At 50.3% G+C, this 27343-nt stretch overlaps 1 protein-coding gene across 4 annotated transcripts in view; it reads left to right on the forward strand.

Annotated features, from left to right (window-relative positions):
- Positions 1 to 2516: 2516 nt before the first annotated feature.
- Positions 2517 to 27343, forward strand: part of ADAMTS17 (ADAM metallopeptidase with thrombospondin type 1 motif 17) — a 302738-nt gene continuing 277911 nt past the window's right edge. For 3 of the 4 annotated variants that reach the window (XM_074353937.1, XM_074353936.1, XM_074353938.1), the window contains exons 1-3: positions 2518 to 2701; positions 3183 to 3553; positions 13661 to 13814. In XM_074353937.1, coding sequence (XP_074210038.1) covers positions 2623 to 2701; positions 3183 to 3553; positions 13661 to 13814 — 604 coding nt within the window. In that variant the 5' untranslated portion in view covers positions 2518 to 2622. Of the gene's footprint in view, positions 2702 to 3182; positions 3554 to 13660; positions 13815 to 27343 lie in introns of all 4 variants that reach the window. The other variant, XM_074353935.1, reaches the window with a different exon arrangement.

The raw sequence follows: 27343 nt of genomic DNA on the forward strand, positions 1-27343 counted from the left end.
TCTTGTCTCTTTGATAACAGACATCCTAACAGGTGGGAGGTGATGTCTCACTGTGGTTTTGATGAGCATCTCCCTGAAGATTAGCGATCTTGAGCACCTTTTCATGCACCTGTTGGCCATGTGCGTGTCTTTGGAAAAAATGTCTTGTTCAGGTGTTTTCCCATTTTTAAATTGGCTTATTATTTTTTTTCAATGCGTTGTATGTGTTCTCTATATATTTTGGATATTAACCCTTTGTCAGATATATGGTTTGCAAATATTTTCTCCCACTCTGTAGGCAGCCTTTGCATTTTGTTGACGGTTTCCTTTGCTGCACAGAAACTCTTAGATTTGATGAAGTCTCACTTGTTGATTTTGGCTTTGTTGCTCATGCTTTGGTTGTCATCCCCAAAATCGTTGCCAAGACCAGTGTCAAGGAGCTTTCTCCCTGTGTTTTCTTCTGCAAGTTTTACAATTTCAAGTTTGACATTTGTCTTTAACCCATCTGAAGCTGATTTTTGTGAGTGGTGGAAGATAAGGTTCCAAGGTTTTGCATGTGGATATCCAGTTTTCCCACCACCGTTTACTAAAGAGATTATCTTTTCTCCTTGAGTATTCTTGGCTCCTTTGTCAAATATTAGTTGACTGTATATGTGTGGGTTTATTTCTGAGCTCCATTAGCCATTTATCTAATGATGGACATTCAGGTTTTCACAATGTTTTTTGGCTCTTAGTAACAAGGTGTGGTGAACATTCTTGTACAGGGTCCAGTCTGTCTGTGGTAGTTAACCAGAAGTGGTAGAGTAGGGTTTGTAGGGTGTGCACCTTCTAAACTTTACTACAGTTTGCCCAAATGTCCTTCAAAGACGCTATGCCAATTTACACACCCACCCATGGGCAGGGGAGTGTCCTCTTCAGTGCTTGAGCTTTTCAAGCTCTTTCGTTTTGGACGGGCTGGGAGATGAAATGGCATCTTGCTGTCATTTCAGTTGGCATGATCCTACAGACCAACGCACATGAGCTTCATCGGGTAGGTTGATGATGGCTACTTCGGGCAGACTCCAAGGGCAGAAGCAACTATTCCTGCAAGGCAGTGTGGTTGCTGCTTTCTGGCTCTCAGTGGCAGGCCTTGGAGCTGGGTCTTTGGCCAACAAAGCTGCACCAAAAGCTCACCACGAATTCTTGTTCCACTGGAGGACGCTGCTGATCCTTCAGTTGGCTGAGGCTGCTGTCAAGGGGGAGGAAAAATCCCCAAACCTGGCCATGAGCAGGATGTGTGCGGAGACTTCCAGGAACTTCAGATGCCCAGCAGTGAGTGGCAGCCCCTGGAGCGGTGGTGGGCAGGGTGGACAGAGCAGAAAAGGATTCCACCAGCCACACCTGGGGGGACACACAGAGCAGCCAGTTTGAAGTAATGAGGATAGTGAGCTTTATTGACAATCACTGACACAATCCACACTCAGGGTTAATTAAATGTCATGATAGCTGGACAGTGTTCACCTCTGGATTCCTTTGATGACATGTAATCCTGTGACGAATCTTAGATCCTGAGAGGCCCTAAACAGAGTCCAGTAGGAGTGTTGTAGCCCCTCTGCCTTGAGGAAACAGAACAAGGAGGGAAGGGGAGAGACCTGAGAATGGTTACACTTCAGTTAATTGTTTCATTTCCTACAAGATGCTCCTCAGGAAGCTAAAGGAATCAATTTTCCTGCAGACCAGTTATATGCTGATGGGGAAACAATGAACTCACTCTGTTGCTGGAAGACTTGGGTTCAAGGCCAGGCTTTGCCAGTTTGTGCCCGTTCCCTAACCTGTAAAACGGGGTAAATATTTCTTCCTGCCCGCCTTAGAGAGCTCTTACTCTTTGTAGTGAGCAGCACCGGGCCGTAAATCAGAACCACAAATTCTAGCCTCTTGCTCTGCCAGAAACTCTCTGGGTAACTTAACAAGCTTCTTAAGCTCTCTCTCCTTCAGTCTCTCAGTGTGCGAGAGGGTGTGATCGCGCCTGTTCCACTGGCTTCTGTGAGGATAAAGATGACAGGCGGTGTGAAGGGTTTGCATAAACATGGCTACCTTGGATGTAGCCATCCGCTGCAAACTTGCACACCTTGTGTAAAAAAGTGCCTAGCCACAAACAACCAGAACTGGTTTTATTTTAGATGCAGAGAGAATAGGGGTATAATAGGTTGGCCAGGACGATTTCTGGTCTGTCTTCTTGGGAAGCTGAGCGGCAGGGTCAGAGACGGTTTTGAAAAGGAGGACCAACCGTGAAGACCAGGCAGGTGTCCTCCTGGGTCCTCCGGGATCGTGCGGCTCCAGACGGCTTCCTTGCGCCACCTGGTGTCCACTCCGCGCCACTGCCCAGAAACCACGTGTAAGAAAGTGCTTACAACCTAACTACGCACCCTGGTTTAGACCCGTCCTAGCCAATAGGAAAGGGGGAGGCGGGGCAGGGGAAAGCAAAAGTCCAATCATCTTCTGTTTTCCGAGGAGAAGGAGGGGCTTGGGATTTACCACGTTGGGTTTGTCCGCAGCGCTAATTACTTTTTCCAAAGGCTGGAGGGCTTCACTCCGGCTGGCGCCGCCGCCTCGCGCTCTCCTGCTCCGCCGCGACCGTCCGGGGGGCTGCTCCTCCCAAGTACCATGTGTGACGGCGCCCTGCTGCCTCCTCTCGTCCTGCCCTTGCTGCTGCTGCTGGTTTGGGGACTGGACCCGGGCACAGGTAGCGCTCCCTCTCCCACCGCCCCTTCTTCTCCCGTGCCTCTCGCGGCCACCTTCCTTCCGCCGTCCCGAGGCATCCTGGCGGCCTCCGCCTGCCCGCGCGGCCCGGGTCTCGCGGCGGACCGCTGACAGCGCCCGGGGTCGAGGGCGCGCGGGCCGCGCGCGGCCAGAGAACTGGGCTCCGGGTGGCTCCCGAGCCGCCGCTTCGCCGCGGGTTCTCCGGTCGCCGACGCTGCCGCTGCATCCCTGGAGGTGCTCAGCGGCCGCGCCGGAGACCTTTCCCGGGTGGCGCGAGGCCCGGGCGGAGGCGATGGCTGGCATGGAGGTGCCGGGGCGATGGAAGGGAAGAGAGCGCCGGCTCCGGGCCGCGTTGTCTCCGGGCTGGCGCGGGATGCCCAGCGCTGGACCCCGCGGGCAGCGGGTGGGAGGGCGGGCAGCCGGGCGGGCCCCGCGGCGCTGACGCGTCTGCTCTCTCCCCGCAGCTGTCGGCGACGCGGCGGCCGACGTGGAGGTCGTGCTCCCGCGGCGGGTGCGTCCCGACGACGTGCACCTGCCGCCGCTTCCGGGCGCCCCCGGGCCCCGAAGGCGCCGGCGCCCCCGCACGCCCCCCGCCGCCCCGCGCGCCCGGCCCGGCGAGCGCGCCCTGCTGCTGCACCTGCCGGCCTTCGGGCGCGACCTGTACCTGCAGCTGCGCCGCGACCTGCGCTTCCTGTCCGGCGGCTTCGAGGTGGAGGAGGCCGGTGCAGCCGGGCGCCGTGGACGCCCCACCGAGCTGTGCTTCTACTCGGGCCGCGTGCTGGGCCACCCCGGCTCTCTCGTCTCACTCAGCGCCTGCGGCGCCGCCGGCGGCCTGGTACTGCCCGCGCCCCCTCCCGGTCTGCCTGGCGATCTGTCGGGGCTCCCGGGGGTGGTCCCCGGGGAAGGCTGGGATGGGGGTGGAGCCACCAGGGGTGCCCTGCCGCTGGCAGGCTGGAACCTCTCCTACCCCTTCCCCCCACCCCCCTTTCCCCTTACCTTCCGAAGGGTCTAGGAGCAGAGGGCGTGAAAGGGGAAGCGTCCAATTATCCAGTGCCTTCCACTGACTGTCCTAAGACTCATCGGTGCGCCAGGACAGCGTCTGTCTGGGAGCAGCCCACCCAGGGCCTAGCAGGGATGAAACTTGTTAAGTCCCTAGACTGAGAGGTGCACTTGGCCCAGGTGTAGAGAGAACCCTGTTTGCATCTGTACAGGTGTGTATGTGTGCTTTTCCTAGGGAACACCTGTATGTGTGTAGCTCATCTATTTTAGATGTGGAGATGGACTCTTGAGCACTGATCTCCTTTCTGTCCTTTTGAGTCTTTCTGTATTTGGAAAAGGAAGTTTGGAGAGGTCCCCTGACAGGCCACTAACCTACTCTTTAAAGTTGAAACTTGAGAACTAGGAAAGGGAGGATGTCCCTATTATCTTCCTCTTACAGGGCGAGCAGGCGTTGTGTGGGGCACCCAGCCTCAGCCAGGCCTGAGGGATGCTGACATTGGTGACAAGACCTGCTCCCCTCAGTGGGGCAGTACTCCCCTCCCCATGCCGGCTGCATGTGAGGCCCCTGTGGACGGTGCTGCGAGGGGCAGAGGAGGTTCTTGAGCACCTCCGCCTTGCCTGTGCTCACATGAGGTCACTTGCCTACCCTGGTGCCCACACCACCTCTTCTCTGTTTCTCCACTGTACCCCTGAGGAGTGCACATGGCTGGCAGATGGGCTGCCCCAACCCAGCAAAGCTTGGGATGGGCTCAGAGCGTGTTTCTCTATCTTCCAGGCAAGTGGTTTCTGATATTCTTTGTGTCTGCCCTTCCCTGGCACAAGAAACTGCTTCCCCTACCTCTGCCTTATCTTGCTGTGCCGTCTAGAATTCTCTAGCCCTTACCCACACAGTGTGCAACAAATTGGCACAAGTCTGCAGCAAAGCCAGAAAGCCTGGGAATCCAAGTCTTTTTAAGAGACTTCTGCCCTCTTCCCAGCAGTGTAGGGGGACTTCGGGGGGTAATTCCCAAGAATTGGCCTTCACCAGTTCCCCTTTCAGGACGTTTTAGAGTCCCGATCAGAATGTGATCTCCTTTTGCTGGGCCGGGAGAAATTGACTTCTTTGGTTAAACAAGGAAAATGGACCGTGGAGGGGGCCTGTTAGGAGCTAATGTGGAACAGGGGCAGAGAATGTGGGCTGTGGGTAAGGAGGCTTAAGCAGGAGTGAGAACGGCTCAGATCACCATAGGACTTGGGTCAAGGCTGTATCATGTTCTGGGAGGGACTGGAAGGCCCACATCATTTTTCCTGTTTTTGCCAAAGTGTTTAAAGTCTAGGTCACATCACTGTACTGAACATGGAAACATCTGAATCCCATTTGCTGCGGTTTAGTGAGTTTCTGCAGAGGTCAGAGTTTATACTTCTTGGTGTAAAGTTTCCAGTGAGGAGCTGTCTGCGAAGGAGCTGAGGGTGGAAACCTGGACAACATTGATTGAAAATCCTCTCAGAGTGAGTTCTGGGCCCTCTCACAGATGGCATCTGAGCCGTGAGAGAGTTCACTTCAGTCCTCCAGATTTTCAGGAAGACTGTCCTTCCCTTCGGCACCATGTGAGGGCGCTGTGCTTTAGATAAAGGAACCCGGCCAAGAGGCTGAGTTCGGTGTGTGCCAGCGGCGGGTGGACCTCTAGGATGTTAGCTTTTAAATTCCTGCTTGAGTAGACACTCCTGTTGTTTAGTCTGCCTTGCTCATCCCATTCGTGTAAGCTGGACAGCGGACACGTCCTCCTGGGTACACCTTACGGAGGAAGGGCGGAAGGCCGGGAGGAGGGAGCCGGCCAGGTGACTTGCAGCGGGCCTCTCCGTGGGAAGGTGGTCCTGCCTCTCTAGAAAGAAAAGCAGCAGGCACGTAGGTCAGCCAGGTTTGCGTCGCACTCCACCTGACTCTGATTTTGGTTCTCAGATGTGCTTGAGACGGTTCAGCTGGGTGATCACGTTGTGCTAGTCCCTCTGGACCGCGTTGGAAGCACCGTGGAGATGTGGCCCATATGCTGTGTGTGTGTGGTTTTTTTTTTTTTAATTGAAGTATAGTCAGTGACAATGTGTCGGTTTCTGGTGTGCAGCGTTATGTGGTGTGTTTTGGGGGATGGGCTCAACTATGAGGTGGGAGGGGAGTGCTGCCCAGGGGATGAGTTTTCGTGTCCACAGATGAGAGCATTCCAAAGCCTCCTTGTAGCTAAAGAATCATGTAGAGCAGGGGTTGGCAAGTTATTTTTTCTGTAAAGAACCAAGTAGTAAATGTCTTAGGCTTTGCAGGTTGTGGGGTCCTGTCACAGTTCCTCAAATACGCCCTTTTAGTGCAAAAGCGACCACAGACGGTAAAGGACAGACGGACATGGCTGTGTTCAATAAAACTTTATTCTGATGTCGAGTATGAATTAAATGCTGCTGCACCAACATCTCCAAAACAGTTTAGTGAGGAGGGCTGCGTGCAGGGGCAGGGGACACGGGCCCTGTTCCCGGTTGCGTGGAAACTGCCATCTCCAGAGACGTTTGGTGTCTGTTTAAAGGAGATGCAGGCTTAGAAGAGATCGTTACTTAATTATTTATGGGGCAGGGAGAGTAAATCTCTAGCCCCTGGCCCCCGGCTTTTGGCCTGGGCAGAGGTGTGTTTCTCTGGTATTTCCCGTCTCTCTCTGTGTCTTGTCCTGAAAAGCTGTTCAAGCTACACTTTTCGGACCTTCAGAGACCACAGGCTCAAGTATTACTTGTTTTTTGTTTATGCATCTTCATTTTATTTACATTTCAGGGAGTCTTTAGACATAACGTAGGTTTTTTGGAAGAGTTTCTCTGACCATAGGACTTCAAAGGGATGAACTTTGGGCGTGTGAGGAAGGTATTTTCCCTCCCAGGGGATTTACGTGAGTCTGGACCTGCCGCCTCGCGTGAATGGGACAGATCATGGAGGGCCAGCACACTTGGAATAAACTTTGGGTGGAAGTTTACCGGCGAGGCAGCGAAGGGGCAACTTGAGAGGTAGAATGAATGTCGGTCTTGGCAAAGACTCTCTCTGCTCCTTGTCTGAAATGAGTGGACAGAGGCTGGTTTCACCCTGACTCCTGAGGGGAGGCGGGCAGAGAGGAGGGGAGGCCCCTGCTGCTGGATTTGGTCATTGTTCCTTAAAGAACGCCAAGCTCGGGGGAGTCCAGCACCCAAAATCTGTTCACCCCTCCTGGGCTGAGGCCATGGCCTGCAGGGGTACGCTGTGGGTGAGATGTTGGGACCAGACAGGACACCCAGGAGCTCTGGGCTGTGGAACGTTGGAAAGCTGTGCCCGTTTTCCAGGCCCCCCTGGAGGGCCAGGGATTCTCCCGGCATGCCTTCTGTGGAGTCACAGCCACACTTCACTGGATGCTTGCTTGTGGCCGCTCTTACCCAGGCAGCTTACGCGGGGACCCAGTGGCCCAGCTGCCCTGTCTCTGGCTGGCCAGCCTGGCCACCATAGGTGGCCATTGTAGTAGCCCATCATTCGTGGTGCTTCTTACAGTCTTAGTTCTGATAGCTCGTCCTCCCAGTCTGCTCAGGGGCTTTTGTGAGAATGCGCACCTTCCCTGTAGGGGAGGAAGGGTAGTCCAGATGAGAACAGAGGGGGCCGAGGTCAGCCAGTCAGTGAGCAAGTGGCTTAGAAGAGTTGGGAGACCCTGTTCTCCAGAGGGTGGCCTGACTTCAGCGGCGCACAGGCGGGTTTGGGAGGTTGCCGCCTCTCCCTTGAGAATTAACCAAGCTCTGTCCTCACTGACCATGATGTCACCCAGTCTTTTAATGCAGCGTCACTTGATCACATACAGCTGAGCAGGAATTAGTCTTGGCAAAGAGTATCTGGTGTGGAGACCATTTGGAAGGGACCAACTCGACCAAACCCTATTATGATGCATCATTGTGTTGACCCAGGTGTGGGGGAGGCACACAGTCCTTAGTCATTCATCAGTTCATGTTACTGAAGAACTTAGCACGCACAGGATAAATATATTTGGAAAATGCGAAGCATGTTTTTTAAAACTTTGTGAAAAGAAACAAATTGAATGGATGTTAAGGAAAGTAAGAAGAAGGGGAAAAACAGTTGTGAAATTTGGAGGTGTGGAGGAATTAAAGGGAAGAACTTGGAGCAGGGAATTCTAAGGCCTCCTGCCACCTCCTCTGGAAGGTCATTCACTCTCTCATATGGTGACTTTCTGCACCCCCTGCTCATGGACATCAGGCTGCCCGTGACCATCACCTAGGACACGAAACCCTACCTGGTGACTTACCTAGGGTACCTAACCAGATTTTCCCATCTGAACTTTTATTTAGTTTGGCAGCATCTTAAAAAAGAAAACATACAAGATGGGATGATGCACTGAAGACATCTTCTTAGACTGATTGCATTCTTGGAGCTGATTCCCTGAACTCTGAGATGCTGCAGCTGCCTGACCTCGGATGTGTGCAACCAGAGATGTTTTTGCAGCCAGTACGTCGGGGGGAACCACGCAGAGTCGGTGGTTGACCTTTCCCCGGGCACGCTGCTGCACACGGGCGCACAGATGCACGGTCACACCCGTGTTCTTTAGGAAGTGAGACGGCACAGCTGGTCGGGGCTGTGATCCCGAGCGAGGCGCTTACCTCCTTTGAACCTCCCCGTCTGCAGCTTCGCGTGGCTGTTGATAGAATGAAGTAGGATAGTCTGAAACCATTTAGCAAGAGCCTGGCACATTAAGGCATTGAAAACATTTCTTCTCTTGATCCCACAGGCCGCTCCCAGACTTTTCCAGTTATAAATCAACCCATCAGTCAACACCGTTGACTAAATGAGTAGATCGTTATCACACACCTGCCTTGCATGGGACCCTCTGGTTGGCTCCCAGCGAACCTCAGAGAAACACAGGGCGGGACTGCTCGGAAGGCAGTCTGGTCCGCAGAGGAAGGAAGATGTGCTGGAGCTGCAGGGGTTGGCTCTGGGGTCTGATGCGGGCCTTCTGGGAGGAGGAGGGTGGTTGAAGCTGGAGGGGTGGGCCTCCACGGGGAGGAGTGATGGCAAAGCCTCCAAGCGGGTCCTTCTCGAGATCAGGGGCCCGCAAGTTGGCTGTGGGATAGAGGTGGGAGTTGAACCGAATGGACAAGTGTGTGGATTCGATGAGGCAGGGCCCTGGGTGCCAACTTAAGGCTTTTGGAATTTATCTTGGACCAGTGGCTCTCAACCCTGAGCTGGCATTAGCGTTCCTTGTGGGGTTTGCTTTGCCGACTGCTGGGCCCCACCTCCCAAGTTTCTGATCCAGCTGATCTGGGGTGGGCCCCGGGCGCTTGAATTTCTGACAGGTTCCTAGGTGCTGCTGGTCTGGGACCACATTTTGAGGATGTCTGACCTAGAGGCAGTGGGGGTTATTTCTGTTGACTGGGGAGTCCCCGGCGAGAGCAGCTTGGGGAGGACCAGGGGAGGAGAGCATTTGGAGATGCGAGGAGATGGGTCTCAAGCCTCGGGTGGTGGAAATGGAAAGGAAGGAGGATTGACAGTCTTTGTGACTGTCTAGTGATGGGAAGAGGGGAGGAGCCTGCAAGTATGGGGGTGAGGGAGAAGGCTGACTTTGGAATGAAGACCAGGAATCTGTGTTCAGGCATTTGACATTTGTAGAGGCAGCAGTGGGACTTTGAAAGGGGGACTCTGGGTGGCGCTCTGCAGGGGTAGGGGGTGGGATGGTGGTGGGACTCCCTGTGGAGGCTGGGAAGCCCATCACGCCTGTGCTGGCCCAGGGATGCTCCTGAGGCCCCCTAGAGGGTTGGTGCAGAAGGGCCTGCAGTCACAGGATGGTTTTTCTTTCTTGGGAGCAGACTTGCTCATGGAAGCAGACTCACAAGCCCATTTGCTCCATCCTCTCAAACCACCTGCTCTAACCCATCAACAGAAGGAGACCTAAGACCCGCTCCAGTTAACCCAGGAGCCGCAGCCTCCTAAAAAGAGAGGCTTGGAGGGTTCCCTGAGCACTGGAATTCCAGTGTGGTCTTTGTAGGATGGCGAGGTCACCAGTCAGGAGGCAGGCCCCCTCGGACAGAGGAGAGAGCATCAAACAGTTGCAGAGCATGGAAAAGACAGGTTTTCTTTGCATTAACTTGAAAGTATTTCCTACGTTACACTGAGAGGTTGTGCTAATGTTAGGAAGTGGTACAGACCTTTCTGTCCATGCTTTTTCCAGCTACAGGGAGAGCTAGTCCTGCTTTAGGGAGTGGGGTTGGGGTAGTTAACAATATCCAGTTTGTAAAGCTCTCTTAAAGCAGCACAGAAGCCCTTCAAAGCAAGCTTCTGGAACAAAGAGAATTGAAAGGGAACCACTCAGAACTGTCGGAGTATCAGGTTACACCTGGTACGTTTTCTTCCACCCAAACTCCTTTAGTAGGAGATCACGTCTCAGAGGATGTAAGATTTCTCTTTTGAGAGCAGCATCTCACTGAGGATTGTTCTATGCGTTAAAACCAAGTGGCCTCAGGGCCTCCAGGCGCATCTGCCAGAGGCGTCTGGTCCCCTCAGTTCTGCCCCTCTGGCTGGTGTTTGCAGCCTCTTGCGTCTGATGTCAGCTGAGGCTCATTCCTGGTGCCTCCTTGCTGCCATCCATGGAACAGGAAGAGCGTTTCCCTGCATCTCACCTCTCAGCAGAGGTGGTGACCTGAGGAATAATGCAGATCCAAATAGCCCTGCTCAGCTCTTGGGGCCACAGGGCAGCAACAGGCTGGAAGCCGGGGCAGAGCCCCATAGTCAGAGGAAGGCCTGGCTCGTGCAGGCGGTCCAAATCCAGGGTACTGCTAGTCAGTGGAATCAGGCAGGAGGTAGCTAGCATCTCTGGCACCCAGTTAAAAGCAAGGAGAGTGGTTCTCACCCCTGGCTGAATGTCAGAATCTCCTGGGGAGCTTTTAAAAGATATCAGGGACTGAGTTTCTCCCCTCGGGATTTGAATTCAGTTGGCCTGGAGTGGGGCCAGCACCTCGGGAGTTTTCAAAGCTTGCGCAGTGACCCCGGGGGCAGCCAGGGATGGGAACCCCCGAGCCAGGGTGGGGGGACGCTGGAGAGCCGTGCCGGTGCCTTCTCTTCCAACACCCCCCACCCCTAAGGCCAGTCCAGTCAATTTCAGTTTCCAGCTCATTCCATTCTAGTCCAGTCCAGTCCCGTCCAGTTCACTCACATTTTCTTGAGTGACTATTAATGGCAGAGACTGGAAAAATAAGGAGGCATTATTCCGTTCCTGCCTTAGAGGAATAAACTGCTTATTAGGTTGTGACAGATGCCTCGTAACAACAGGGGATGGCGGGCTGGAACACGGTGTCGGGGAGGGGCAGGGAGCAGGAAGGTTAGGGAGAGATCAGGGGGGCTGATGAGTTTTTATTCTGGGCTGAGATCCCATGTCGGGGGCGGGGGGCAGGGGGCGGGAGGGGACACAGAGGCACTTTTCAACAGGATATTTTCTCACTGGTACATTTTCTCGCCAGGATGACAGGGTGAGCGTTAGTGACACTTCATGGTGCCGAGTGCCAGCGAGACTGAGACCGCGGAGGGGCAGGGTGAGGTCCTTCCTAGCGCTGTCTCCCAAGGGTGAGGGCTGTGCCCCGCCGCCCCCTGCCAGGTGCTGGTCCAGGCCACATCCCTCTTGAAAGCCCTGTCCCAAGAGGGCAGGGGGCGGCCAGGCAGAGTCTAGACCATCAATCCCTTTATCCGTCTCTCGACACTGTTGCCATTTTCTTTCCGGATTGGTTGGAAACCAGCATGGGGGTCCCTCCAACAAAGACCTTCTAAAGCCAGACCTTCCCCGAGGGGCTGGACTGCGCCGGTGTGAGTGTGTTTGTACGAGGTTTTCTCCCCAAGGTGGGATTCTCCCTGTGTCGTGTCCCATGAGAACTGCTGAGAACTGGCCCTTTACCCTGTGGCTTATGAATGCAAACACTAGGCTGAATGAATGATAACTGGTTTTGGAAGTGCTAGACCCAGGAGGGCCTTTGACCTCCACAGGCAGCGCATCTCAAGAAGACTGGGGCCCCTCATCAGTTGAGCGCATCCCCCAGGGAGCGTGGACCTCTTTCCACGTGGGGCCCACCCCACGCCCTGTGTCACCGCGGCCCACTTCATTTTAACCGTGGAAGTTTTCACTGACGGTTGTCGAGGTGTTCTGCATGGAGGCCTTTACGCACAGCTCCGGTGGGGAGCTGCTTGTCCACCCCAGCCACCCTCTGCTGCCACTTCTTCAGTCTCCCCAAAGTATCATAGAGAATGAACTCAAGTTTTCACTTCAAAGGCAAGGAGAGAAGGCCATGCTTTCTGGCAGGTAATGCATTGCCACTTTAAGACAGTTTTATTTGGGCAGTAAAACTTCTGAGTTGTTCTTGGCCGAAGTTCTAATGAAATGGAAACCTCGAAATCTGCTTGGAGCAGTAAGTACAGTCTCACCCCATGTTTCAAGGACTAAAGGTTGTAGGCGATCTTATGAGTTGATGTGATTTATTTTCATAGAGGATTGTGATTGATGCCTCCTTTCAGAAGGCAGAGGAGGCTGTATCATTTGGTTTGAGGGAGCTCTGTACCTGAGATGGGAGGGGCTGGAGAGCAGTGCTTCTCAAAGTGTGGTCCACAGGCCTGCAGCATCAGTATCACCTGGGGACTTGTTAGCGCTGCGCATTCTCGGCGAACATCCAAGACCGCCGGGTGATTCTGATGCACACTGGAATTTGAGAACCACTGCTTCAGTATGTCCTGGCTTTTAGGAAATAGTGTTGGGAGAGAGAGAAGAAAGGATGTTGGTGACAGCCGAGGACAGATCAGCCCAATTTACTGAATCTGTGCTAGCAAGGGCAGTCTTGAGCATGGACCCAGAGGAGGGGCAACGGACTGCAGGGCTCAGGGAGCAAACAGACGGTCCCCCAGCGCTGGCCCCGTGGGGTTCCTCATGGGAGGTCTACTTTGTTTGCTTCTCAGACGGGTAGTTAGCAAGTATCCTGGGGAAGGAGGGCAAATTGTTTTAATGCTGTTAGCATTGGTTTCAAATGAGGAGAGAAGTTCTCTGCATTGTATGTATATTTTTTAGAATTAATAGTCATTCCACTAAAGCAACGAATTAAAGATCCTAGTCCTTAAGTTTTTCATTCAATTTACAAATCATGTTCTATTTATAATCTGGCAAGTTTTTTATAATCCCTTTTAAGGGGCCTTTGGACAACGTTTGATCCTGTTTATAAATTTGGTGATTAACAACATTTAAACTTTTAAAAGCGAGTTTAGAAATGTAACACTCCATTTCATTTTCAAGGTCTTGCTGCCTGGGTAAAAAATAAACCCTTTGCAAGTACTTAAATGATTCTCATCCATAATGAGCCACTTGTCTTCTAAACGTGTACGTTCTGATACTGCTTATGAACCTGACACAATTTTAAAATCACAGGTGTAACTCATTGCTGCACTTTAAATTAGAATTACAAATCGAAACCATTAGGTACTCTGCCAAGTTCTCTTAAACACTACAAGTTCTGAAAAAAGTACAAATCCCCCATCACGAAACTGTTCCCACTTCAGGTCTGACTTCATGTTTATTTAATTCTGAGTTTCCCAGGGGTAAGATGTGTTTTCCTCAGGTGGGCTTTTGGGGGATGATTGAAAAATAATTTAAAAAATTAATAAGAAAGGAATACATCTTTGAACGTGAACCCAGAAAAGGGGTGCTGTTGCACCCCTGGACCCGCTGCCTTCTGTCACCCCCTTCCCAACACAACTACTGGGCGGGATGTTTCAAGTCCCACATTAGTTTTATTCTTGGGCTCCGTGAATCGGTGCAACCCGCAGAGAGAAAGCCTAGGCAGGGAGCCGGGCCAGAGCTAGGTGGCCTTTCTGCCCTCTGGCTGCTGGGGTCTCGGGCAAGTGTGAACGAGGATGACTGACATCCGTTTTCCTCTTTCTGGGCAGGTTGGCCTCATCCAGCTTGGGCAGGAGCAGGTGCTAATCCAGCCCCTCAACAGTTCCCAGGGACAAGAGCATCTGATCAGGCGCAAATGGTCCTTGACACCCAGTCCCTCTGCCGAGGCCCAGCTGCCCGGGCAGCTCTGCCAGGTCCTAACAGGTGAGTCTGGGAAGCAGCCTGAGTGGCTCACAGCACATGCCCGTTTGGCACCATTGCATGTGCCCAGACCATCCCCACTGGTGCGCTGCCAAATGCCCTGAAGTCATGTGAGCAGGAACCTTCCTTTCCCTGTATTTTGAAAGCATTTTCTTTTATTGCCCGTAAGGTTGCTTGCTTTTCCTTTCTATGTGTATTAATGGCAGCATTTCATGTGTGGCAGCCTCTTTGAAAAAGGCATTTCTGCAAAGAATCTAGGATCCCTTTCGTGCAGTGTCTCAGTTTTATAGACCAGGAGCAAACTGAGGCCTAAAATTCTCAGTGGCTTCTTGTTATCAACCCCGAGGTTGGTGGCAGAGCTCGGATGAGAATTCCTTCTCCTGGCACCCCGGGCGGAGCGTGCTCTCCTAATACAGTGGTGCTCAGTCCTGGCTGTGCTAATTCAAGTCACCTGGGGTGGGGGGTAATGAAGCAGTGGTTCTCAAAGTGTGTCCCCTGGGCGAGCAGCATCAGCAGCCCCTGGGAGCTTGTTAGACCTGTGTGCTCCTGGCCGCCCCCTCCCCCCCGAGTCAGAAACTATGGCGGTGGGTCCAGTAATCAGTAGCTTCACAGGCCATCCACATAAATCTGATCGTGCTTAAGTGTGAGAGCCACTGGTTTAAAAATGCCACATGCAGCTGAACCGCTCGAAATCCTGATATAATTGATCTGGGGTGTGACTTGGGTGTGTTTTTAAAGGTGGTTCTGAGAAGCAGCTCGGGCTGGGAACCTGGGGTTCTTCTGTTCTGTGCCTCTATTTGAGATTATCTGTCAGGAGTTTGAGGACGTTTCATGGTGCTGTGTCACGAGCAGTCTTGCCCGGAAGTGTCCCCTGATGAAGACAATAGCCTGCTGCTCACGGGTGGCACTTCCCCCCTGGAGAGCAGGGGACCCCATGGCTGACCTGTGGGAGCTGGGCTTTTGCAGCATAAAGACTTACCTTTGTGTAAACATATAGCGTGTCTCAGTGGAGTATTCCAGTGACCTTGGGAGTAAATCGATTCTGACTCTCCTTTAGAGCCACTTTGTTATTTATAAGCCAGCCTTACAGCTCGGCTCAGCTGGTCCCTGCAGTCCTGTCCACGTAGTCACCCTCCTTAGCCTAGTCTGCAATCAGCAGGGAGGTATTGGAGGTGATTTGCTGGATCAGGGTCACCTCTGCAACCCCAGGAGAGAGAATGCCACATTAGGGTTTTGCTCTGTTCCTTCCCGCACCCTTACAAAAAGCGGGAGAGAGAGACCCCAGCATAAAATTACTCACAGCTGAAAATTACCCTTTACTAGGAAGCAGGGGTTTTGTTAAGTCTCATGGTTTGGCTATGCATTCGGGCTTGATGTTGGTGTGTTATTTTAAACGTTAGGCTCCGACTTTACCTGGGTCAGTCTTGGTGGATCGTTTTTTTTCTTTATCTGCTTTCAGAGTAAAGGACTATTGGTGCATTTTCTGCAGCTGATCTGAACATACTGTTTCCGAGGCAGGGGCATGACTGTAAGGCAGAGGTTCTTAGCCCTGGCTGTCCTGGGCATCACTGGAGGGGGGCGGCTTTAACAACTACTCATACCCCAGTCTTGCCCCTAGAAAGCCACTTTTATTGGTCTAGGGTGCAGCCTGGGCATCTGGTGATTTAAAACCTCCCCAGGTGGTTCTAAGTTTAGCTGGTGCTGAGAGCCGCTGTGCTAAGACGCTTAGCACATGAGTAATAGCACCTGTGGGCCAGCGGAAGCGGGTTTTCTCGGATGAGAACCACCAAGCAGGGCCATGAGGTAAAACGCAAAGGCAAATATATTTTATTCTCCCTTTTCCCTCCACTCAGGTCAGTGCTTGTCAAGGGCTAGTCGGTGACCAGAAACCCAGGGTGCCGGATGATGATCTCATGGAATATTTGTCTAATTACCAGCTGCCAACCTCTTCAGGGGCGGGTACCAAGGATTGCTGACAAAATGATAAATTGTGCTTGTGTTTGCATTTTTGTCCCTAGAGCGATTTTGGAGGCACTCTTTTGATGGACTGTTTAGCCTTTAGTGAAGGAAATAAAATGAGCAAAACCAGGGTAGGGAGAATGTGCTGGAAATTAAGTACAAACAAGAGCAGCCATGCCAGGCTGCAGGGAAGAATGCCTGAATTTGCTTACAAACCAGCCCCCTCTCAGAGCCCCCCAAGTCTCACGTCAGCTGCTCGGCCACGAGGGAGCAAGGTGTCTGTTTAAGGTGGTGGCAACGCAGGCTCTGTCCTGGGTGAGAACACAGACACAGGAACAAAGTGTGTATTTTGCTGTTGGCCCTTCTTGCTTTGTTGAACCCCTGAGTAAATTTTATTGCTGTCTTGAGAAAGACAGTGGGCCTTCTAAGAGGCTTAGCTAATAAGCATTCAATTAGGCCCTATGTAGTTTGGATTAACTTTCACACATGGTGGGGTTTAGAAACTGGGAAACTTAATTTATGAAGACACCAGCGAAATACATTCTTGAAGTTTCCCAGAAAACGGAATCAGAGTAATCCAAGATTTCCCAGGGGAACGTGTTTTTTTATGGCAGAACGTGGCAGCCAGAGATGTCCTTGATCTTGTGTTACCCCCGACCTTGGTCGTGGCCCGGGGCAGCCAGCTGGCTCGTGCAGGTGGGGGGAGTCTGAGAACTCTTCCTCCTCCGTGAAGCACTCAGTTTACCTGCCAGTTGAGTCTCGGCAAGCTGCCACGTTCTTTGGGCGGAGAGAGGGACTGACACAGCAAAGGCCATTTGGAAGGAATCGCGGCCTTCTCTTGGGTGTTACAGAAGTTGCAATCTAAAATCTTCCGGGCTCCCGGAGAGGGATCAGGCAGATCCTATTTCCTTTATAGCTCCTAATTTTAGGACCTTATAAACTAATTCATAAAATATCACTCCAGCTTGGAACTTGGCATGAAAATATGGAGTCTGGGAACCTTTTTTCTTTTTCTTTTCTTTTCTTTCTTTCTTTCTTTCTTTTTTTTTTCTTTTTTTTTTTTTTTTTTTTGGTGAGCATGAGTTTTTGAAGTTTTTTTTTTTGAGGGAGGACTGTTCTCAACAACTAAATTGTACTTTGGATATTTTGAAATGTTTCTTGATTTTTTTTTGAGTGGATATTTTGATTTCAAAACTTTTTGCGATTCCTGTTTTAGTTTCTCCATTCAAATTATGCAAGAATTTGCATCTGTAATATCTGTATGTACTCTGTAATAAATAATTGGTGGGGACTGTGCCTTGTATCAGTGAAGATTCATTTGAGTGGAAATGACAGAAATCAAACTGGCTTAAACACTAATGTCATCACTGCTTCGGGCTCCTGGGACTGAGGACGAGAGCGGGAGGCTGGACATCAGGTGGGCTTCTCAGCAGTTCCTTATCTGGCAACTTTGTCTTCAGCTGGCTTCTCTCCTGGTGACAAAGAGGCAGCTGGGCTGAGGATATAAACTCTTGTGTTAATCAGGAGTTGAAGTGGGTTGACTTGGATCACAACTTTAATTCCTTTCAGTTCACCACTGGTTTCAGATGTCTTGAGGCAGGAGCAGAAGAGCTTAGCTCAGTTCCCACACGACTGTGGAGATATTACTCTGCGTGCCGTTCCACTCTTGTCCTGACTTCCTGCAAGGTACCACTTACTTAGCGGGGGGCATAGCTCAGAGGTAGAGAGTGCTTAGCGTGCATGAGATCTTGGGTTCAATCCCCAGTACCTCCGTTAAAAAAAAAGAGACACCACTTACTTGGTGAAAGTCTGGTGGAGTAGGTTTGGGACACCTCTAATCCGGGTCTGATCTATCATTCCAGCCCATGTGGTTGATAACGTCACAGTTCTGTTCTTATCCTTACAGTCTGTTCACGTAGAGATTTGGGTATAGTTAATATGCAGAATTTGGGGCTTTCCCTTTTTGGATCTCTCTTTCTAGCATGTCCAGAGTTAGTTTCTAGTTACTTCTTTGCCCTGAAGTCTGTCCTTTGATTCTTCAGGCTTGCGGATCGCAGGCTTTCTGCTGGAGCACCAGCCACCCTGTGTTGCACTGACTCAGTCTGTCTGCAGCCCTCTGTGCTGCTCTTTTCTTCCAGTCTTTGACTCCCCACCAAAATCTCCTGCACTGACTGACTTTCCCAGTAATGCAGTCATTGGGCTTTTGTACTTGGTGTAAGTTTGCAGTTGCTCCCTGCAGGGGATTCAGGTCTGTTAGGAGCTTGTTGGCCATGCATCGTTCCACGTGAGAGTGGGTCTTTGGGAATGGCTGAAATTTGCATTGTGGTTTAGAACATAGGCCTTTTTGTTTTAATAAATGTTTTATGTGTAATTTAAAAGAATATGTATTCTTTAATTGTTCTGAACAGTGTTCTGTGCATGTTCATTAGTCGGAATTGTTGTGATGTCAAATCATTCATATCCTCATTATTTTTGGCTTGCTTGATTTGTTTGTTTTAATTAGAGGTGTATTAAAAATCTCATAACTTATTGTGGTTTGACCTATTTCACCTTTGAATTCTGTCAGTGTTTTCTTTATAGGTTCTTAGGCAGTATTGTTTGGTGTATAAGGGCCTAGGAGCCGTATTTCTTTTATTTTTATTATTATGTCCTGGGCCATTTTTTATCCCTGGTAAAGCTTTTGACCTCCTATCTGCCTTCATCTGATACTAACATTGCCAGGCAGTTTTTATTTTGGTCAACATTTACCTGTTTTTTCTTTTCCCTTAGTTTTATTTGCAACCTTTCTCTATCAGGGTATTTTATATGTTTCTTAAAAGTAGTAAGTATCTGAATTTTTTTTTAAATGTCCAATTTGAGAGCATCTGTCTTTTCATTGGAAAAGTTAGTATTTTTATACTTACGGTGTTACTGATACAATTACATTTATTTCTACCCTGTTGTAGAAATAACATTTCTACATTTATAATACTGTGCTTTTTCCTGGCTTCTGTTTGCTGAGAGTTAAATGAACTAATGTAGAGGGGTTTTCATTAAGTAGAAAGTATTATTACAACATTAAGGTGTCATGTCTATATAGAAAAGACACATAGAGTGGATTCCCTAAAGCCAAGCCTGAGGTGAAGACTTGGGTGCAGGGGGTTAGTTTAGGGCAGGGAGGGGAGGGTCCCAGGAGGCAGGGTGGAGAGAGAGACAGGGAAGGGCAGAAACCAGTGGAAGGTGAGTGTGTGCCGGGGTGTTGCTCTGGGCACTGGTGGAGTCTGAGAAGTGCATGGAAGCTTCCATAACTGTCGCGAGGCTGCACGTGGTGGGGAGCTGGAGTGTTTCTGGTGGCTCGTTTCTCAAATTTCTGGGCTGCTCTTGTGTAGGCCAAGGGGGCATTAAGGGCTAAGAGCCTGTGAAAAAGATAAGGCCAGGGTCCAATGCTTGGGGAGGGCACGGGTTGCCCACCACAGCGGAGGCAGAGGTGGGCGACATGAGGTGCCACAGGAGGGCCTGCACCGAAAGGGGCTCCTGTATGCGTCCTGGCTTGGAGATAGTGCCCAGCAGGAGGGATCACTAACCATTTAAAAATGCTAACAATTTAAGAAAACTTGTTACTTCTAAACATTCCTGTGTATTCAGTTAAAAAAATTCTTCCTGTGTGAACAATTAATCGATCTATGGTAAATCCCTACCTTCCCTCTTCATCCTTCCTTCCTTTTAAACTTTCAGTCATCCAGCAAAAGAAGCTCTGAGCTCTCTGAAGGAGTGGCCAGAGCACTGCACCCCCGGCCCCCCAGAGGCTTGGTGAGGGCCATCTGGAAGGAAGCTCCCTCTTGCCTGGTAGGGGGCCCACCTGGCCCCTTGTGGTTCCCTCCAGAGGTTCTGCTTTCTGGACTGATGGCTGGAGAATCGGGAGAAATGGAGAAGCCAGGCCTGGGGGCAGTGTTTGAATGAATCTTTATGTAACTATTATTTTTATTCTATCTGCTCAGCGACTGTGTGTGTGTGTGTGTGTGTGTGTGTGTGTGTGTTTTCTCTAAATTGATGTGATATATTTTATTTTGGGATCTCAGTATTTAAACTTGTAATGTGCCCTGTTATTCAAGGCAGTCATTTATTTGCCCAGCCAGTGTTTACTTGATGCTGACTGTGTGTCAGGCCCAGTCCCGGACGTGGGACACCCTTCAGTGGACAAGAGATCAAAGTCCCCATTCTCACGAAGCCTTCATTCTAGTGGGTGATTGCTTACGGCCAGCCTCGTTTTGGATGAGCTCTGGGGAAGAGGGTTCCCAGTCCCCTGGTCATCCCTTCCTCCTGTGCCCACCTCCAGGGAGTCCAGGTTGGAAGGACTTTCTGATTCCCAGTGGAGTTCAGAGAAGAAAGGGGTTGAGAACCAAGCCACTGGATGGATAGCTGTGACTTTGCAGCGTGAAGCAGGGGTGTCCAGACACAGGATGGGGGTGTTCTGAGTGGCACTTTGCTTTTGTGCAGGGGCGGGAGTCTCGCTTCCCACACTGCCTGCCACCACCTGCTGGCCTCCGGCACGGCCTTCCAGCATCCTCTTAGAATTCTCTGCTTTCCTTTACCTCTGGGACCAGCAGGTGGGTTCAGTGAGACTGGAGAGTCCCCCTCAGAACCTGACTGCAGTTCCGGCCATGGGAGCATTTTCTCAACCGGGCTTCGAGCATCATGGAAGCATTCCTGCAGGGAACCGTCACTCTGTGTGCTCTCTCCTGGCACCACCCGGCTTCCCTTCCTTCCCGGCCTCCAGATGCTAACACTTCCCAGGGTGCACTTGTGGCCAATGCTGCTCTTTTATTTTATTTTTAATGAAAAATATTTTTTAAATGGGGAGAGGTAATTAGGTTTATTTACTTATACATTTGTTTATCTATTTATTTGAATGGAGGTCCTGGGGATTGAACCCGGGACCTTGTGCATGCTAAGCACATAGTTTATCACTAGCCTCCCCCTACCGCTGCTCTTTTATTTGCTCTCTTGGGGTCCTCATCTGGTTCTACCCTGGAGCAGCACTGCTCCCCGCTCGCTATCTTCCCAGTCTGTCTCGAGCCCCTCATCTTCCCGTGTTCTGTCCGCACGTCTCCAGTGACTGTCTGGAATGGTGGCCTCTCCCATCACTTGGTGGTTCTGAACCAAATCCTTATCTGAGGATGTCTGTCTCCACCAGCCTGATACCAGTGTTCTAACCCAATTTTTTCCCAGCCACCTAAACTCAAAATTACCTGTTTACTCTCTGATCCTTGTGTCCTTGTATTCACCATCTTTTTGTTAGCTTATTTTGTTATAGCTGCAAAGGACTTTTGTATTACCCAGACTGACCAATTGTTCACATTTTCCTCCTGTAGCTCTAGTTTTCTTTCTTGCTCTTTCCCTCCCCTCCTTCCTTCCAGCCTCCCCAACCCTCTCCCCCTCCACACGCACTTTTTTTTGTCAATCACTTGAGAGCAATTTGCAGACATATTCCTTTATCATTAAACACATTTATTTATTTATATTTCCTAAGAGCTCTTACTACCCACTGTATGTTTGTCAAACCTAGGATGTGAGGGGGTGAGAGTAGAGCTCAGTGGTAGAGTGCGTGCTGAGCATGCCCAAGGTCCTGGGTCCAGTCCCCAGTACCTCCAGTAAATAATAAGTAAATAAATAAATAAACCTAATTACCTCCTCCCTGCCAAAAAATAACCTAGAATATGAAACATTGACATGGTACTATTATCTGTTTATACCATGTGTATATAAATTTTGCTGGTAGTCCCAGTAATGTCTTCTACAGCTTTCTTTTCTTGGTCCAGATTCTAATCTAGACTCACACATTGCATTGACTTGTCAAGTCTCCTTAATCTCTCCCAGTCTGGCTCAGTGACTGGGTATTCTTCTTTTCTGATCATCACATTTCTTCAAAAATACGAGGTCAGTCTAGTTATTTTGTAGGAGGTCTCTACATTTGGTTTTGTCTGATGTTTCTTCACGGTTGAACTTAGATTCTGCGTGTTTGGCAGGAATAGCGCAGAAGGGATGCTGTATCCTTGTCAGTGCCTCTTATCAGGAGGCACCTGCTGCCAGTTTGTCTCATTATTGGGGATGTCAACTTCTATTACTTGGTTCAGGTTGTAATCTGCTGTAGAATCATTATCTTTCCATATGTAATTGGTGAGTAACGTGTGGGCTATTTTGAAGGCGCGTATAAATATCCTGTTCTTCGTTAAACTTTAACTCACTTCATTTTAGCATCTCTTGATTCTTGGCAGACTCAGTTTTTAGTGCAATGGCTTCAAAATGGTGCTTTTCTAACCATTTCCTCCACATTTTAAATTGGTGTTCTCCTGCAAAGAGAGCTCCCCCCTTTTCCCCATTTATTTCAGTGTGGACTTAATCGACTCTTCATGGGTACTATTTACTTACTTCTTTTGATGTTCAGATGGTTTCAGATTTGGCCTTGGTGAGAGTAACTTTTGAAATCAGATATGGTTATTAGATTTTCTAGAGGCTTTTGCAGCATTGTGGAGACGTGTGTGTGATTGGTCTTTTTAGATAGAAAAGTATTGTACATTATGTAAATGAATTTCCTAATATTATACCAACCTTGAATTCCTGGTGTAAATCTCAGTTGTGGTCCATCAGTTCCTTAAAGTGAGTTGCATTCTATTTGCTAATGTTTTGTTTAGGCTTTTTGCATCCATATTCCTATATGATGTTACTCTGTAATTTCCTTTTTTATGTATGTGTTATCACTGTCAGTTATCAAAGTCATACTAGCTTTTAAAAAAAATGTGGAAATTTTCCTTTGTTTTCAGTGCTGTGGAACAACCTATGAATCACTGAGGCTGTCTGGCCTGTGAAGGTTTGGTAGAATTCCCTGTGGACTCATCTTAGCCTGATGTTTTTTTGTGGCTGTAGTTCCTTTCTGACTTTCTCTGTTTCTTCTATAAAAATCGGCCTGCTTAAGTTTTATATTAGTAATGGGATCAATTTTGGTAAATTGTATTTTTCTAGCAAATCTCATCTAGGTTTTCAAATTGATGTGCAGAGAGGTCCCCCCCTCCTTACTTGATGTATTAAATAATTATTTTTCAATGTGGATCAAACTAGATGGCATATTCCTAGGTCACAGAGCCTTGGGTCTATTAAAGGTGTATTTTGGCTTATGGAATTATATGGGATGATCTTTTTGTTGTCTTTCTCTTTATTGCTCTTGAAAATCCATTTTGCTTTTGGAGGCCCAACTTAGATGTCACCTCTTCCAGGAAGTCCACCCTAATTTCCTCACTTAGTTTCTGGAATCCCAAGGTGCCTTGTCTGCATTCTGAATATCACATTTATCTCTGTCTGCTGTTTGTGTCTAAGGCACTCTGGGTGGAAGGCAAGACTCTGCTTGCTGCTGTAACAAATTACCATAAACTTAGTGGCTTAAAACAACACAAATGTGTTATCTTGCAGTGCTGGAAGTCAGAAGTCTCCAATCAGTTTTACTGGGCTAAAGTCAAGATGTCAGCAGGCCTTCACTCCTTCTGGAGGCTCTAGGGGAGAATCTATTTCCTTGCCTTTTCCAGCTTCTAGAGGCCCCTTCCTCCATCTTCAGAGCCAGCTGTGGGGAGTGGAGACTTTCTCATGCTGCATCACTCTGACAGCTTTGTAGTCAGATCTCTCTCTACCTCCCTCAGATAAGAACATGCATGATTACATCAGGCCCACCTGGGTCATCCAGTCTAATTCCCCATCTCCAGACCCTTAATCACATCTGCAAAGCCCCTCTCACCATGTAAGTTAACACATTCACAAGTTCAGGGGATTAGGACGTGGACATCTTTGGGGGACCATTATTCAGCTTACCACATTCATAAGTGTATTTCCTATGTTTCCCACGAAACATATCTCATAAATAGGTTTCTTCCAAAAGTCCAAGCATTGCAATCACAGTCAGTATTGAATAATTCTTTTTTTTTTCCCCTCTTCTGGTTATCTTTCAGACGTGTTCTCTGTGAGAGCACAGAAAATTCATCACAGGGCAAGCACATTAGCCCGTCTCTTGAATATTGATTGAGAAAGAAAATCTAAAAGTCAAGCACAGAGACAAGTAAGAAAAGGACAGCATGATATTTTTTTGTACGTGTGCGTCTGAGTCCTTTTTCCCACATGCAGTTCCACCAGGCAGAGGACTTGGAAGAGAAGTGGGGCTGTCCTTTCCCAGTTCTCTCCTGTGCTCTTATGCAACACACACCCGCCCTACTTTAGTAACTCAAAGCAGAGGAGGCCTCCAGCTTAAATAGGAAAAACTGTCTCCAGCTGCAGACGGATCAAGAATGCATAGTTTATTATTTAAAGTCCACGCTGGCTGGGGCTGGCCAGGTGGCTCAAGGAAGCTCCCGGCAGCTGGCCCAAGCCTGAGGCCAGGGGAGGGCTGGTGGCCCCCAGAAGGCGCGGGCCAGGGGGCTGAGCGCGCGCGCGGCCGGCGGAGCTGCTGACTCGGTGTTCCCGGGGCGGTGGGGGTGGAGAGCGCGGCCCCTGCCAGCTCCCGCAGAAGTGTCTGATTTTTGAATCAGCAGCCTTCCTGTTCCCTCCAAGGGAGAAAGTGGGAGAGAACGTGTGACTGAGCGAAGGAGCCCGGCTTCCCTCCCAGCAGGAGGACCTGGGCCAGGAAGTCCGACACCAAGAAAGGGAAGGGGAACAGGCACTCTGTTTTGAGGGACTGTTTGTTTTTTTGGTTTTTTGGTTTTTTTTTTTAAAGAAAGGCCTCTAGGGTTGCCTTTGCCTCCCCTCCGCAGAAAGGTCTCGCTTTTTCAGTGCGCTGATTTCTCATGGAAAAGCCCAGCAGAGAGAAGTCTCAGGACATCTGCTGCCCAGTTTTCTTGGGTGTTTTCCAGCCACGAATGCAGCGGGTTCATTTTGCACAGCCTTCTTTCAAAGCAACGGGCAATTTCTTGTGCACGACCAGACAGGGAATTCGCTCGCTGGAACCGGTATGGGGTTGCATAAACTGCCTTCGGGCTGAAGGAGCGGATACCTTTCTCAATCCATTAGCAAGTCATAGATCAAACTCCCTGTCACTGGGTTTGGACAGAGCTGGACAGTGAACCATAGGGGAAAAGCCCAAGAAAGCTGGGAGTGTTCCCGCCCAGCTGAGCAGAAAATGTCAGGCGTCATTGGTGGTCGGTGATGTTGGTGCGGATATAATCTGGGGCCAGCTGTGAAGGGCAGAGCCCCCATGGATGTTGACGCCACCCCCTTGCTCAGGGCCGCTCAGGGCTTGGGGAGGGGACAAGAGGCGTTTCTCCTTTCCAGGGAGACTGCAGACAGAGCTTGTAGGCCAGGGTCCCATGGATCCCTTAAGGAGTCTGTGCTCGGCCATGTGGGCTCCCAAAAAGGGAACGAGCATTCTTTCTGTCAGCGTTGAAAGAAGTACAACTTTCTCCCAGAAAATAAACTGTTATCCATCACTGCCAAGGGCGGCTGCTGCTTTTTGGACTCTGCTTTTAGGGGAATTTTGATTCCCTCGACCGTCCCTCACCTCCTGACCTTGACACGGAGGTGCCTCTTCCTTGCGAGGGGCTGACCGTCGACGGCCAGGAGCTGAGTGTTCAGGTTTCATGCCCGCTGTGTCCCCGGGGGCTGTCATCTGAGTCGCCCTTGGACTGGTGGTTCCGTTTCTGTGCAGCAGTTAATCATTGTGTCGGTGTGGAGTCTTCAGAGCAGGATAGAGGCAGAGGCCCTCAATTAATTTCTGTCAGGGCCTTGTTGGCTTGTCTCTGAGTTTGAAAAACTGCCTTCTTCAGTATAAATATGCATTTCCCGGCGGCGACGGACGTCTTGCTGTTCCAGAGATGTGAGCGTCCACGTTCCAAACCCTGGAGGGAAAGTGTCCCTTGCCAGCAGGCTCTCTGCTCCCGGATCTCCCTTGTTTCCTCTCCCTGACGCTTCTCCCTCCCCAAACCTGCTCCTGAAAGGGTCTCCGGGTCCCTGCACGTCCCACATGAAGACGGAGCTCTTCCACTTGATCACCTGAAGACTCTGAGGAGCAGCAGGGTTATTCTTTTCTCCAGTTCTAATGGCACACGACCTCCCGAAGCACTTAGGAGGGCCATTCCACAGCCCATCTGAAGATGCTTCAAGCGCTTTTCCTCTCCCTCCGTGTTCGCGCTGTCCCGTGAGTACCAGGCCCTCTCTGGCCCCCGTGGTGGATGGCGGGGGAGTGTGGAGAAAGAGCTCCAAGAAATGGCTGAGCCACACAGACTCCGGGCATCCTGACCCAGGGCGGGCTGGGAGGGGCCCAGGGCTTTGGGTGGGGAAGGTTGGGAATGCTCACAGGGGAACAGGGTGGGGCCGTGAAGGCTGCTGGACTTCAGTAGATTTGCAGAGTAGATCATTCCAGAGAAGGGGGACAGCTCATGTTGTCTTTCCCTTCAAACACTGTCACACACCTGGCACCTTCTAGGGCTCGGTGATCTCATGCAGCTGTGGAGGGGGCTTAACGGTGGCCAGGATGGTGAGTGCAGAGCCCAGAGTCAGGCTCGAAATGCACATGTACCACGTGATCTTGAGCAGGGACCTCACCTCCAGACTGCTGTCTCCTTCTGAAGTGGTTGCAGATGCCCCGTCATGGGGCAGACCACTGGCATGGTCTGGCGGACTGGCAGATAGCCAAGGGGCAGCAGCAGCAGCTGGAGGGCAGTTCCATTGGCATCCGGCTTCCGGCTATGGTAGAAACAGGGATCACGTGATTAAAAACATAGCTCCCCGCGGAGGAGGGTATAGCCCAGTGGTAGAGCGCATGCTTAGCATGCACGAGGTCCTGGGTTCAATCCCCAGTACCTCCACTTAAAAAAATAATTAAATAAATAAACCTAATCCCCCTATCAAAAAAATAAAAAATAAAAACATAGCTTCCCTTGGGACATCCATGTTGTGAAAAATCACAGTGTGCCCCAGCGAAATGCCCTGCTTGTGGTCGAGGCCAGGTACTTGCTAGGTTTGGGAACACAGTGACTTGGGAGGAAACAAGAACAGGAACTCATGGCCCGGAATCCAGCGTGGCTTCCTCACCTCATCTGGCTGACCAGGGTGTTGAGCCCCTAAGGTGTGTGTGCAGGGAGACGAGACTCATCCCTGCATCCTGCGGTGGCCTTTCCTGCTGCCCCGCCAGGCTCCCGGGGGATTCCAGGCTGGATCATGCAGTGGAGAAAGCAAGCTGGGAGGGGAAGCCAGAGCAGAGCTGGGTCGCTAAGCCAGGGACTCTGTTTTCCTTTCCCATGCCTTTTTTCTTTTTCTTCCTAATTCCAATGCTGACAGTACAGACTTCTTGAAGATAGTCCAGTTTCAACCATATTAAAGAGTAGTTACTTGGAGTTCTGATACACCAGTAACTACCTAAAAAGGGAAAGTATTTAGCAATAGCAAAAAAGAAAAAAAAAGAAAAAGAAAGAAAGAAAAAGAAGGAAACTCTTCAAGCTGCAGGAGGAATATAACTGATTGACTTACCGCCAGGGTGAGTGACGTGGGCACTTCCTTCAGGAGGCCGAGACCGCGAGCAGCATTGAACGGTGGCATTCGGCCACTCGCTTTGTCTTTGGGGA

Source organism: Camelus bactrianus, chromosome 27, assembly GCF_048773025.1.
Source record: "Camelus bactrianus isolate YW-2024 breed Bactrian camel chromosome 27, ASM4877302v1, whole genome shotgun sequence".
NCBI lineage: Eukaryota > Metazoa > Chordata > Mammalia > Artiodactyla > Camelidae > Camelus > Camelus bactrianus.